The sequence below is a fragment of the Marmota flaviventris genome, chromosome 6 (assembly GCF_047511675.1).
Source record: "Marmota flaviventris isolate mMarFla1 chromosome 6, mMarFla1.hap1, whole genome shotgun sequence".
Taxonomy (NCBI): domain Eukaryota; kingdom Metazoa; phylum Chordata; class Mammalia; order Rodentia; family Sciuridae; genus Marmota; species Marmota flaviventris.
Window position 1 is genome coordinate 110,782,368 of NC_092503.1, and position 13,997 is coordinate 110,796,364.

The 13,997-nt window shown below is 44.0% G+C and overlaps 2 protein-coding genes across 4 annotated transcripts in view; one reads left to right on the forward strand and one right to left on the reverse strand.

Moving 5' to 3' along the window:
- Positions 1–11,010: 11,010 nt before the first annotated feature.
- On the forward strand, positions 11,011–13,199 carry Dnph1 (2'-deoxynucleoside 5'-phosphate N-hydrolase 1). Its single transcript, XM_027950533.1, has 4 exons — positions 11,011–11,206; positions 12,448–12,516; positions 12,664–12,774; positions 12,954–13,199. Exons 1-4 carry the CDS (start codon positions 11,011–11,013, stop codon positions 13,100–13,102), a joined length of 525 nt encoding a protein of 174 aa, XP_027806334.1. The 3' UTR covers positions 13,103–13,199.
- Positions 13,200–13,589: 390 nt separating this feature from the next.
- Positions 13,590–13,997, reverse strand: part of Cul9 (cullin 9) — a 36,158-nt gene continuing 35,750 nt past the window's right edge. For all 3 annotated transcript variants that reach the window (XM_027950379.2, XM_027950378.2, XM_071613367.1), the window contains one exon: positions 13,590–13,951. In XM_027950379.2, the coding sequence (XP_027806180.1) occupies positions 13,741–13,951 (211 nt within the window). In that variant the 3' untranslated portion in view covers positions 13,590–13,740. The remainder of the gene's footprint in view (positions 13,952–13,997) is intronic.

Sequence of the window (13,997 nt, forward strand, 5' to 3'; positions counted from 1 at the left end):
ACTTATTTCTTTGCTGAATACACAGGTCCTTTTCCTCTAAAGACTGAACACTGATCATACTAGAGGACAGAAGGTAACAAAAATAATAATGTTTAGAAGTTCTTTTTTTTAAAAAAAAATTTAGTTATAGGTAGACACAATATCTTCATTTTATTTTTATGTGGTGCTGAGGATCGAACCCGGTGCCTCACACATGGTAGGCAAGCACTCTACCTCTGAGCCACAACCCCAGCCCTAGAAGTTCTTTAAAAAAAAAAAAAAAAAAAACTGCTCTGCTGTCTTCAACTAGCCTTGCTTCTGATGAGAAATCTATAATTATCTTTGTCTTCCTCTGTATGTAATATGTCCTTTACTCTTCTGTCTACTTTTTAGGTTTTCTCCTTAAACTGATTTTGAACTGATCATAATGTGTCTTTTCAAGTAGTTTCACTCATGTTTCTTGTGCTTTGGGTTTACTAAATTCTTTATATCTATGGATTCATAGTTTGCATCAAGTTTGGGTTTTTTTTTTTTTGTTGTTGTTGTTGTTTTAGTTCTTATTATCTCAAATACTTTTTCTGCTCTCCTCTTTTCTTCAAGGACTCCAATTATTCTGCATATTAGGCTGGCTGAAGTTGTCCTTGTTTTAATCAGCTTTTTTTTTTGCTGCTGTGACTAAAAGCTCTGACCAGAACAATTTTAGAGAAGAAAGATTTATTCGAGGGCTCACAGTTTCAGAGATCTTAGTCTATAGAAGGCCAGCTCCATTCCTTGGGGCTTGAGGTGAGGCTGAAAATATGGTGGAAGAGTATGGCAGAGGGAAACAGGTTACTTGACATCAGGAAGCAGAGAGAGATTCCATTCACCAGATACAAATATACATACCCCAAAGCCACACCCCAGTTCCCACCTCCTCCAGCCACACCCAACTACTTCAGTTACCACTCAGTTAATCCCTATCAGGGGATTATCACTAATTGGGTTAAGACTCTCACAACCCAATCATTTCTCCTCTGAACCTTCTTGCATAGTCTCACATGTGAGCTTCTGGGGGACACCTCACATCCAAACCATAACAGTCCTACAAATCACTAATGCTTTATTCATTTCCACCCCTACCCCCCAGTCTTTCTCTCTTTTTTTAAACTGTGTTTCATTTTGAATCACTTCTATTGTTATGCATTAAGGTTTATTAATCTTTCCTTTTGAGCATCTAAACTGGTCTTAATCCCATTCAATGTATTTTTCATTGTAGTTTATATCTCTAAAAGTTGGATCTGTGTTTTTAATTTTTTTTCCATATGTCTTGGGGCTGGGGGTGTAGCTCAGTGGTACAGCAACTGCTTAGCATGTCAATTCTCAGCACTACCCACCCCGCTAAAAAATCCTTCCATATTTCTACTTCACATGTACAAATTTTCTTCTAACTTTTAAAACATATAGAATAGTTATAACTATTTTAATGTACTTGTCATTTAATTTTATTATCTGATTAATTTCTGGATCCATTTTGCCTTCCTTTTTTTTTTTTTTTTTTTTTTTGTCCTTACTATGGGTCATATTTTTCTGCTTCTATTTATACATAGTAATTTTTTTTTGTACCAGGGATTGAACCCAGGGTGCTTTACCACTGAGCCACATCCCCAGCCCTTTTTCATATTTTATTCAGAAATAGGATCTTGCTGAGTTGTTTAGGGCCTTGCTAATTTGCTGAGGCTGACCTTGAACTCACAATCCTCCTGCTTTAGCCTCTGGAGGTGGTGGGATTACAGGTGTGTACCAGTGTGCCCAGCTATACCTAGTGCTTTTTATTGGATGTCAAATACTATAAATTTTACCTTGTTGAATCTTAAATATTTTCTTATTTCAGTTAATATTCTTTGTTAGAGGCTACAGTTATTTGTTTATTTATTTATTTTGGGTGCTGGGGATGGAACCCAGGGTCTTGTACATGCTAAGCAGGTGCTCTACCACTGAGCTACATCCTTAGCCCTGCAGTTAATTAAAACAACAACAAAAATAACAACAATACAGTTGGATCCTTTCAAGGCGTATTTTGTTTGTTTGTTAAGACAGGACTCGCTGTATTCCCCAAGCTGGTCTCAAACTTGTGGCCTCCAACAAACCTCCCACTTCAGCTTTCTGAGGGTTACTGTGCCCAACTTCAAGCCCCACTTTTTAAGCCTTGTTGGGTGGAAACAGAGCCTTTGGTCAAGGGTTAATTTCCCATCACCACTGAGACAAAGCCCTGTATAATTTCCCATGGATTATTGGGTTTCTATATGGGCTGGTAGAAATGTGCACTATTTCCACCCCCAGGGGAACTTCAGCAATTTCACACTCTGCTTCTTTCAGATGATCTTTTCCTGTCTAGGTTTCCTTACACACATGTTCTGATCAGTTCTCAGCTGACTCCTCCCTGGAAACCCTCTAAGCATCTCCAGGGCTCTCTCACCTATCCTCCACTCTGTGCTGCATACTCGCTGCCTTTGCTGGCCAGACTCCTAGCTCCTCTCCTCAGCTTCAAGACACAGCCAGGCTCAGCCTGGGCTCCTCCACCCTGCAGCCTGGAAACCCTGCGGGCAACAAGCTGGGGCCTAAGCAAAGCTCATCTTGTTTTCAGCCCTTCAGAAATGACTGTCCTGTGCTACCCCATGGTCAATGTTTGAGCATCATTTCTTCATATATTTGGTCCAGTCTTTAGTCCACAACCTCACGATAGTTGTTGATAGTTCCCATGTTTAGTTGTTAAACAGAAGGTAAATCTGGTCCTGCCTATTGGTTCTTGGCTGGAAGGAGACATTTGGTCTGGAGTTCAATGGCCGGAGTGTGAAGATAAACTGAAAGTGATCTTCTAAATCCTGTCTTCTTCAAAGCACTTGATCCTTTGCACCTCACTGGGTGCCATTGATCTGGTCCTTCCTATTCAGGAGCTAAGGTGAACACTTCCCAAAGCCAAACAGAATTTAAAGACTCAGATTCTTCTTTACTCCATTTTATAGCTCCTCCGGTACCCACTGAGTATCTTACACAAAATAAATGCTAAAAAAAATGTGTCCCCCACCTGTATATGAAAAGAGACTTAACTAAGCATAGTGGTATACACCAGTAGTCCCAGCTACTCAGGAGCTTGGTGGGAGGATCATCAATCCCTGGGCAACAGAGAAAAATTCTCTGAGCCAGGCATGGTGGAACACACCTGTAATCCCAGCAGCTCAGGAGGCTGAGGCAGGAGGATCTTAAGTTCAAAGCCAGCCTCAGCAACTTAACAATGCCCTAAGCAACTCTGAGAGACCCTGTGTCTAAATAAAATACAAAAAAAGGTCTGGGAATGTGGCTCAGTGGTTAAGTGCCTCTGGGTTCAATCCCCAATATCAAAAACAAAAATAAACAACAACAACACACACAAAAAAACTCTAGCTCAAAAAAAAAAAAAAAAAAAAAAGAAAGAAAGAAAAGAAAAGAAGAAGAAAAAGATTTCACAAATACAAAAAAATTATGTGGTAAACTTAGAGAAATTAAGGAAGTTTAGTTATGTCTTCTTTTTTGCCCTTGCTATGAAAGTAAGGGCAGTGGTCACTTCTGGAGAGAGTAAGCAGGGTGGAATTGGAAGGAAGTAATTGGAAACTTGGGGTAGCTGAAAATCCATTATTCTTATTATTTGTGTGGGGGAGCAGTGTGGTCCTGGACCTCCTGCATTCTAGGGAAATGCTTTACCACTAAGCTACATGGTCCAACCTAATGATCTATTACTTGACATAGTATTCACAAGAATGTTTATATTATAATAATTCATTTGTTTTAGTTTTGTAGCTGAGTTTTTTTCTGAGTTTTATTTTATAATACAAATATTTTTATTAATGTTTTATTTGTATGTCCCATGAATGAATGGATGATTGAATAGTCTGGGCACTGAGCACCAATTGTTGCTAATATAAAAAGAGAAAGGCACCCAGACACTGTGTGCCTCATGATGGAAGAATACACCACAATAAGTGACAGTCTTGCCCCAAATTGATCTGAATCTGATCAAGCCTCTAGATCCAATTCCAATTCACAGAAAAAAGGAGGACGGAGAAACTTGTTAAATGATATTGCAGAAATATAATCAGCAGACTCCAGACTGTAAGACACTATTGGCAAGAGAGAGAAAATATGTAGGGAAAACATGTATATTAAAATAGACTTAGGGGCTGGGATTGTGGCTCAGCGATAGAGCACTCGCCTAGCATGGGCGGGACCCGGGTTCGATCCTTAGCACCACATAAAAATAAAGGAATTGTGTTGTGTCCATCTACACCTAAAAAATAAATATTTAAAAAATTAGCTATTAAAAAATAAAATAAAATAGACTTAGGGCGCTGGGGTTGTGGCTCAGTGGTAGAGTGCTCGCCTAGCATGCATGAGACACTGGGTTCGATCCTCAGCACCACATAAATGTAAAATAAAGATATTGTGACCACCTAAAACTTAAAAATAAATATTATAAAATAAAAAATAAAATAGACTTAGGTCTGGGGATGTAGCTCAATGATAGAGCTCTTGCCTAGCATGCATGAAGCCCTGAGTTCAAGTCTCAATAACATACATACACACACACACACACACACACACACACACACACTTAAAAGAGACAAGTGTGGTGGTGCATACATAGTCCCAACAACTCAGAAGAATCATAAATTCAAGGCCAGCCTGTGCAATTTAACCATACTCTATCTCAAAAATTAAAAAAAAATTAAAAGGCAGGGCTGGAGATATAGTTCAGAGAGGAAGAACACTCCTAGGTTCAATCCCCAGTACTTAAAAAAAAATGACTTAACAGAGATGCAAACTAATCACAATATATGAACTTTATGTGAATCCAGATTTTAAAAAGTGAATTATAGGATTGGGTTTTGGCTCAGTGGTACAGCGTTCACCTGGCATGCATGAGGCACTGGGTTCGATCCTCAGCTCCACATAAAATGTAAAATAAAGGTATTGTGTCCACCTAAAACTAAAAAATAAACATTAAAAAAAAGTAAGTTATAGCTGGGCATGGTGGCACACACCTGTATCCCAGAGCTCAGGAGGTTGAGGCAGGAGGATCTTGAGTTCAAAGCCAGCCTCAGCAACAGTGAGGCACTAAGCAACTCAATGAGACCCTGTCTCTAAATAAAATACAAAATAGGGCTGGGGATGTGGCTCAGTGGTCAAGTGCCCCTGAGTTCAAATCCTGGTACCCTCCCCCTGCAAAAAACTAATTATAAACAAATGAATATTTATCATGCTTATAAGAACAGGAAATTTGAACAATGATGGACAATTTTATGACAATAAGAAAATCTTGTTAAATTATTTAGCTGTGATAATAATATTTTGATTACATTTTTAAAAAGAGAGTCCTTGCCGGGCATGGTGGTACAGGCCTGTAACCTCAGTCACTCAGGAGACTGAGGCAGAAGGCAGAAGTTTGAGGTCAGCTGGGGCAACTTAACCAAACCCTGTCTCAAAAAAAAATTGTTTTTTAAGGGCTAAGGATGTAGCTCAGTGGCATAATATTTGCCTAACATGCACAAGGCTCAGGCTTCAATCACCAATACTGCAATAAAATAAAATAAAAATAAAAGAGAAAGAGTCCAGTCCTCAAAAAACTAAGGCCAAATCTTCTAATATGCAGATGCTAACACACAGTAAGTGGGGAGGTTGAAGTTCATTGGATTAGACAAAGGAGAATGAAGGAAAGGGAGGGAAGATGGGATTAGGAAAGACAGTAGAATGAATCTGTCCTAAACATCCTATGTTCATATACGAATACACAACCAGTAACTCCACAGCATGTACAACCACAAGAATGGGATCCTAATTAGAATAAATTATATTCCATGTATGTACAATGCCAAAATACACTCTATTGTCATGTATATCTAAAAAGAACAAATAAAAAAATCTTTAAAAAAAGAGTCCTTACCTTTTAAATCCACATATTAAAATATTTCCAAAAGAAATCATATAATCTGAAATTTGCTCCAAAATAATACAGTGACAATACTAAGTATAAATGAAATGAGATTGGTCATAAATTCATAATTTTTGAACCTCATTATACTATTTTCTCAATTTTTTTACTTGGTTAAAAACAGTTTTACTACTTCAAATGTCAGGATTTCCTTCTTTTTTTAAAAACACTGAATAACATGCCATTGTAAAAACACTGAATAACATGCCACATTTTCTTCATCCATTCATCTCTCAACAGACAGGACACTCAGGCTGTTTCCAAATCTTTTTTATTATTATTATTATTATTATTTTTTAGTTGTAGATAGACACAATACTTTTATTTTATGTTTATTTTTATGTGGTGCTGGGGATTGAACCCAGTGCCTCACTCATGCTAGACAAGCTCTCTACCACTGAGCTACAGACCCGGCCCTGTTTCCAAATCTTGGCCATTGTGAATACCGAGTGGTGCACACCTGTAATCTCAGCAGCTCCGGAGGCTGAGGCAGGAGGATTGCGAGTTCAAAGCCAGCCTCTGCAAAATTGAGGCACTAAAGCAACTCAGTGAGACCCTGTCTCTAAATAAAATACAAAATGGGGCTGGGGATGTGGCTCAGTGGCCTAGTGCCCCTGAGTTCAATCCCTGTTACCCCGGAAAAAAAAATATCAGTTGGCTATACATATATGGGCTTATTTCTATTTATTTGTCTTTATCTCAGTACCATACTGTCTTAATTACTATAGTTTTATAATGCATTTTGAAGTCAGGAAATGTACAACATGAATGAACCAGGAAGACATTATGCCAAGTGAAAAAAGTCAGTCATGGAAGGTCGAATACCATATAAATTTAATTCACATGAGATATCTACAATAGTCAAACTTATAGCAGCAGAGAATACAATAGTTGTTGTGGGAGCCCAACCTTGCACGTGACTGAGTCACACTCCATGGCGGGGTGCGGAGGTGCTCAGTCACAGAAACGTGGCAGAGCTTTCCCCACCCTTCTTAGGTTCGAGGGTCAGGGTCAGTGTCTGGTGCATGGGTGTGTCTTGCTACAGCCCCAAGGGTGAAGCTATGCTCACCTGTTCCTTTGTAATATAACCCCTTGCCCTGTTTAGGATAGAATCTTCCGTGGAAGTGCCTTGTGTGTGTCCCCTTCTCTTACTATGCCCTCAGATGTGGCCTACCCAGGTGTCAGTCAACCTGCTGACAGTGGACATCATGAAGATAGACTCAGCGCCCTGAAACCTGACCCCTTGCCTCCCTTGAATAGCTTCTCCTCAATAAAAGGGGTCAGAGCGTGCTCTTGCTCTCTCCCTTCCTGCGGACACTTAAGGTCAGAGGAGCCATCACAGCGATCCAATGAGAAAGGTATTTGTGTGGTTATTTTGCGCAGCCCAGTCAGCCCAGTTTACCTGGAGTGACCCCTGAGCCTTCTAGTCGTGAGAACAGAAACCCAGCAAGTTGTTGTGGGGAACTAGGACTTGGGGGAAATGGGGACTTGTTCAATGGAAGTAACAATCACTTTTGCTAGATGAATAAATTTTAAAGATCTGCTGTACCACATCGTGCCTATAGTTAACAATATGGTATTGTGCACTTCAAAATTTACTAAGAGACACTAGGCACAGTAACATACACCTATCATGCCAGTGACCTGGGAGGCTAAGGCAGAAGGATGATAAGTTTGAGGCCAGCCTCAGTAACTTAGCAAGACCCTGTCTCAAAGTAAAAGATAAATAAATAAAATAAAAATAAAAAGATGTAGCTCAGTATTAGAGCACGCCTGGGTTCAATTCCCAGGACCTACCCATGCCCCCCAAAAAAAAAATCATAAAGAGGTTAGGTTTCTTGGTAAAAGTAAGAGGACAGAAAAGGACTTTGGGAAGTGATGAATATGCTTGTTACCTGAACTATAGTGAGAGAATGACAGGCATTTGCATGTGTGCAAACTTGTCAAATTGGACACATTAAATACATACAGATCTTGACGTGTCGATTACACCTCAACAAAACTTTAAAAAAAAAAAGAAACAGTTTTGTTGAGGTATAATTAGCACACCAATAAAATCTACCAATTGTAAATGTATAACTTAACAATTTTTTGAGTTGTACAAACATAATTTCAATCCAGTTTAAGAACATTTCTAGCAACCTCCAGAAGTTTCCTTAGGCCCCTGAAGTCAGTTCCCACTCCCACTCCCACCTCCAGCCCTAGCCCTGGGCCACCACTGATCTGTCTTTTGTCTCTCCAAATAGACCTTTTTTAGACATTTTATTTAAATGATATCATACAATATGTGGTTTTCACTGTTCTTTATCCTAGTATATAAGTTTTACATATTCTATAAAAGAAAAAAAACACTTTTTGTTGAATATTCATATAGCACTTTATTTTTTAGAGCAGTTTTTTAATATTTATTTTTTTCATTGTAGTTGGACACAACACCTCCATTCCATTCATTTATTTTTATGTGGTGCTGAGGATCGAACCCAGGGCCCTGGGCATGCTAGGCGAGCGCTCTACGGCTGAACCACAATCACAGCCCTTTAGAGCAGTTTTAGACTGCTCTAAGCAGGTCCGTCCGTACGTCCTCTGCCCCCACATGCACATCCCCACTGGAGTGGGATGCTTGTTACACTAGCACCTTGTTGTCAGCCAAGGTCCCTGGCTTATATTAGGGTTCACTGTTGGTGTTACACATCCTATAGGCTTTGACAAATTTATAATGACATGTATCCACCATTATAGTATCACATATGCTTAAAATCCTCTGAGCACTTTGTTTTTTCTTTCTCTTTTTCTTTTTTGGTACTAGGGATTGAACCTAGGAGTGCTTAACCACTGAGCCACATCCCCAGCCCTCTACATATTTTATTTAGAGACAGGGCCTCACTGAGTTGCTTAGGGCTTCGCTAAGATGCTGAAGCTGGCTTTGAATTCATGATCCTCCACCTCAGCATACGGAGCCACTAGGTTTACAGGCGGTTGCCACTATGACCAGCAAGCACTTTGTTTTCTAATGTGCTTTTATAAACTTGATCTGAAGCACACCATAGTCAAAACAGGTGAGCAAGGCAGGATAATATTTCTTGTCAATTCCATATACATGCAGACTGAGACTCAGAGTGTTAAGGGACCTGACTGAGGTCACAGAGCTAGTTACTAACTGAACCAGTACTCTATTTTGGCCTCTGGTCAGCTGACAAGGTATTTCCCCCATCATGCTGCTTCTCTAACCTGTCTACCAACCTGGTTCCCCCATCCATCACTTAGTGTCCCATCCTTTCAACTTCCATACTGGGGAGGAAGGTCTGAGATGCGAGTCTTGTCTGTACCTGCATTCTTCCCACACAGAGAATCAGGCTGCTCTTTTTCTTCCAGTCTGAGATAGAAAGGGGATGCCAGTCACAACAGAGGTGTGGACTTAGGGAGATCAGGCTGCTTGGTTTCCTCCGTTTATAAGAGACTATGGCAGAAATAAGACGGTCTGTGAGTGTGTACATGTGTGTTCCTTGCTTATGAGGACGTTGAGGAGGGGCAGTGGGTCAGGACAAGAAGTGTCCAGGAGTTTGCTGGTCATTCCTCCGGCCCATGACACGTCTTCTTTAAGCCTATGTGGGCGAGTATGTGGTGGGCTGTCTGTGGCACAGCTGTGTGTTCACATTTGCCCCTGTATTGTGTACTGTGTTTGTGGCAGGGCCTAATAGTGGGTGGACATTTCTTTGTCTGTCCTTTGTATTTAGCACTTGGAAAAAATATATATTTATGGTGCTGGGGTATAGCTCAGTGACAGAGCCCTTGCCTAGCATGTGCAAGGTCCTGAGTTCAACTGCTCACACTGGAAAAAAAAAAAAGTATCTTGACTTCTCTGTAACCCCATACTTTCATATTTTGGTGTTTTAATAGTCATCTGTCAGGAAAAAACAGAGAAGAAACCACTGATGGGCCTTTCCTCCTGGGAATGGGACTGAAAGTCTCAGGACTCTATGCATACTCTCTTGTTCTATTTGAACTTTTTTTTTTTGGTCATGTATCTGTATTATTTTCATGATAACACAAAGGGGAAATCCTACGTATCACTGGTGAGCAAAGTGTGTGTGCCCATCTCCCTGAAGAAACTGCTTCTATCCACCTGCATAATTATTCTAGAGCAGAGCAGATTGGGAGGGATGTCAAATGTGTCCTTAACAAATATTTGACAAATGTTTTCTGTGTGCCAGGCACAGTTCTAGAAGTCACACATACAGTGAAGATGCAAACAATTCCTTCCCTCCTGGGGAATTATATTCTACCGGGTGTAGCAAGACACAAAACAAAATTAATGGTGGTTCACGAAGAAGGGAAGGCAGAAAAGGCTGATAGACAGTAATGGGGTTAGAGGCTGCCATATTGAATAGGGTGTCCTGGAAAGCTGACAAGTGAATACAGATTTGAAGAAGGAAAAGACTTGAAAGAGGTAAAGAATGAGCCAGGAATCCAGCTGCCGGGCAGAGTCCTGGGCAGAGGGACGGCAAATGCAAAGGCTGTGAAGGCAAGGGGTACGGCTGGCACACTTGAGGAGCAGCCCGGAAGCCGGCGAGGCTACAGAGTAGTGGGAGCTGGAGTTCGGGAGACAAGTGGGTGACCAAACCACTTGGGACCTGTGGGCCTCTCTCACCCCAGGTGAGACTCTGGAGTGTTCTGGGCAGGGAGGGTGGCAGTTCTCAGTCTGTTCACGTGTGTTCACGGTGCTGAGTGGAAACCGTGGTGAGGCAGGCGCAGAGCCGTAGGGGCAGGGCGCTGTGGAGAGAGCGGGTAGGGCGTGGGCAGGGTGGCGGTGGGCGTCAGGTTCTGGAAATATTTGGGAGAACCGGCTGCAGTGGCCCATGGGTGGGTGGAGGGTTTGAGAATAAGGAAACAGTCCAGAAGGGCCCAGAGGGGTGGGTTCCCAAGAGGGCCTAGCCGGGTCCTCCCCCTCGCGGCCCCCTCGACCCCTTTTCCAGGGTCACGTGGTCGCGGCAGGCGCCCCCTGGCGCGGGAAGCAGCGCGCGGCAGCGGCGATGGCAGCGGCCGGGGCGCGGGGGCGCGGGGAGCCGGTGGAGCCGGGCGCACCGGGCCGCCGGGCCCTGTACTTCTGCGGGAGCATCCGTGGCGGACGCGAGGACCGGGCTTTGTACGCGCGGATCGTATCCCGGCTGCGGCGCTTCGGGGCAGTGCTCACCGAGCACATGGCGGCGGCCGAGCTAGGCGCGCGTGGTGAGGCTCCGGGGGCGCGGGCTGCGGGGAGGCAGACCTGGGGACAGGCTGGCGAGAGACGGGCCCGGCCCCCGCCTCTTACGGCCACTGCACGCCCCACCCTCCTGCCCGGCGCTCGGTCCAGCGCCCCCGCCCTAGAAGGAACCCGGGTGGGCGCAGGCGGCGTCTGCCCCAGTACTCTGTGGTGAGACACCAGTCCTAGCATCGGGCTCTCTTACTTCGGTCCCTTGAACTCTCTTCAGCCCCCTCCCGGGCGCTTTTGGCGAAGAGCTGAAGGTAGACAGATTGGGCCACTTCTCCCAGCTCATTTCCCACTTCGCCCGTGGGTCCTCTGCCCCGCCTCCCCGCTTTCTAAGAATCAGCCCTCTCTTTGACCCGACAGACCCCACTTTTCTCAACCACCCTCTCCTGAGCCACCTTCAGCCTGAATGTCCTCTGTACAGGCTGTTATCAAAGTGATGCTGAGTGAAAGACCCGGAAGCTGATCTTTCTAAAGCCAAGTTTTGATACGTTGGTCTGGAATCTCACCATCCTTCCAGTTTGTTCCTTCTGCCCAGATAACTTAGTGATTCCACCTCCCTTACCCAAGAGCAAGGCCATGATTTGTGGGACCTAATGCAATTTTTGGAGACCTTTTAAAAAACAAAAATCACAAAACCAAATTGCTAGGGAATTATAAAAGGCCTGTGCAAGTTAGGGATGCTGAAGCTCAAGGTCCACTAGCTACATAGGGCCTACTTGTCTGGTAGTTCTAGAGCTTAAGTGTGCTCAAGTGTCAGGAGGGAGTTTTGTTTAAAATGTAATCTATCAATCACCAGTCTGATTAAAGCCTTTGAATAAGATAAAGCCTTTGAATCTGTTTTTAACAAGCTGTCCAGTGGTTCTGATGCCTCTAGATGTGAGCCTCACCATCCTGAAGGATAGCATTTAATCAAGCTGGAAGCAGCAGTCCTTACCCTCTGTGCCCATGAACTTTTGTCTAGCCACTTGGTTCCACAATGTTAGTCCTTCCTATATCTTCATGTGCCTTAATCACATATTGCCACCTTGCACAGGGTTGAGTGGAAAAAAAAAGTACATATATAGTAGTTGATCACCCCTTTTGACAGGCTCCTCGTATTGGACAAGCCCTTGAAGTTCTCCCTCACAGAGTAGGGTGGACACAGAGTCATCAAGGGCAACAGAGAGTTACTGTGAGCCAGGATGGGGAGCATCATTGACCAGATTTTCTTTGACCTTAGGAGAAGAGGCTGCTGGGGGCGACAGGCTTATCCATGAGCGAGACTTGGCCTGGCTGCAGCAGGCAGATGGTGAGTGACCTCCCTTCCACCTAAAAGCTCCCCTGGAATGTTAGCTTCCCGGGGACATCCTGGCCTCCTCACTACAGCCAACTGTTATCCTTTGCTTACAAGCCCAAGGGCCCCAGGTATTAAGCCCTAATCTCACATTTCTTCCAGTGGTCGTGGCTGAAGTGACACAGCCATCCTTGGGTGTAGGCTATGAGCTGGGCCGGGCTGTGGCCCTCAATAAGCAAATCCTGTGCCTGTTTCGCCCACAGTCTGGCCGAGGTAAGTACTCCAAGCCGTAGACGGCTACCCCTGTCACACCCCAGCTTTCTGCAGGTCCAGCCTCAGCTCCTTCCTTAGTAAGCTTTGAGCACAGTGCTTTTCCCCAGTGGGTTAGGGCAGGAAACGGGGGTTAGAGGGGTTTAGAAGGGAGGCAGCTTCACTTTCCCTTCCCTCCCCAGTGCTTTCAGCCATGATCCGGGGAGCAGCAGACGGCTCAAGGTTCCAGGTGTGGGACTACGAAGAGGGAGAGGTGGAAGCCATTCTGGATCGATACTTTGAGGCTGATCCTCCTGAGCAGGTGGCTGTCTCTGATGACCCAACTGCCTGACTTAAGCCCACTTTACTAATACCTTCTGACTGAAACTGCTGTAGTTATCATTCCTGCCTTTAGCCCAGTAGCAAATTAAAAGAATTGTTTAAAATTCTATGGTTTTGTCTGTATTTTGGTGGGGATGGGGCAAGTCTTTGGTCATATCCCGCCCCCCCCCCCCACATTTCATTTTAAGGTAGAGAGAGACCCTTTAAAAGTCTGTAGGTCCCTAAGAGGAGGATACCTCCTCATGTTCTTGGAGGAAGGCTATCCTGGGGGGTGGCCTTTCTTTCATCTCATCTCCTCTGAAGTGGGGCTGGGTCTGCACCTGGCCCTGGACCTTGTGGACTTCACTTCCCTTTATCAGCTTAGACCAGATGGGTCTGTTTTGGGCCTTCTCAGAGGGCAGAAGAGTCTGGAGGTCTAAAGACAACAGTATGAGGGGAACAGTGGGAGATGAAGCCGGCTGTCCCTAGGGAAGCTATCCAGCCTCCTTTCAGAGAAGTTTGTGAAAAAAAGTTTATTCAGTAAACAGAAGAGGGTGCTGCAGACACCGGAGATCCCCTCCTCACAAAGGTGGGAAGCGGTGAACTCCCCATCCCCACAGCCCCATGATTCTGGTGGGGCAACTCCAGCAGTTTCCTGCATCCTGCCCCTCAGTCATAGGCTTCATCATCCTCCTCCTCATCACCAAAGAAGAAAGTCTCTCGGTCCAGATTTTCAGATTCCTCATCGTAGAAAAGGCTGTCATTGTCCAGCTCCTCATCAAACTCATCTTGCTGCCACTCGGGCACATCATCCTCATCATCTTCCTCCTCGTCCTCTTCCTCCTCATCCTCTGCCTCCAGCCCAGAGGAATCCTGGGGCCTAGGGAAAGCCACTGCTCTGAGCCCAGAGAAGCCTGACATCTCCC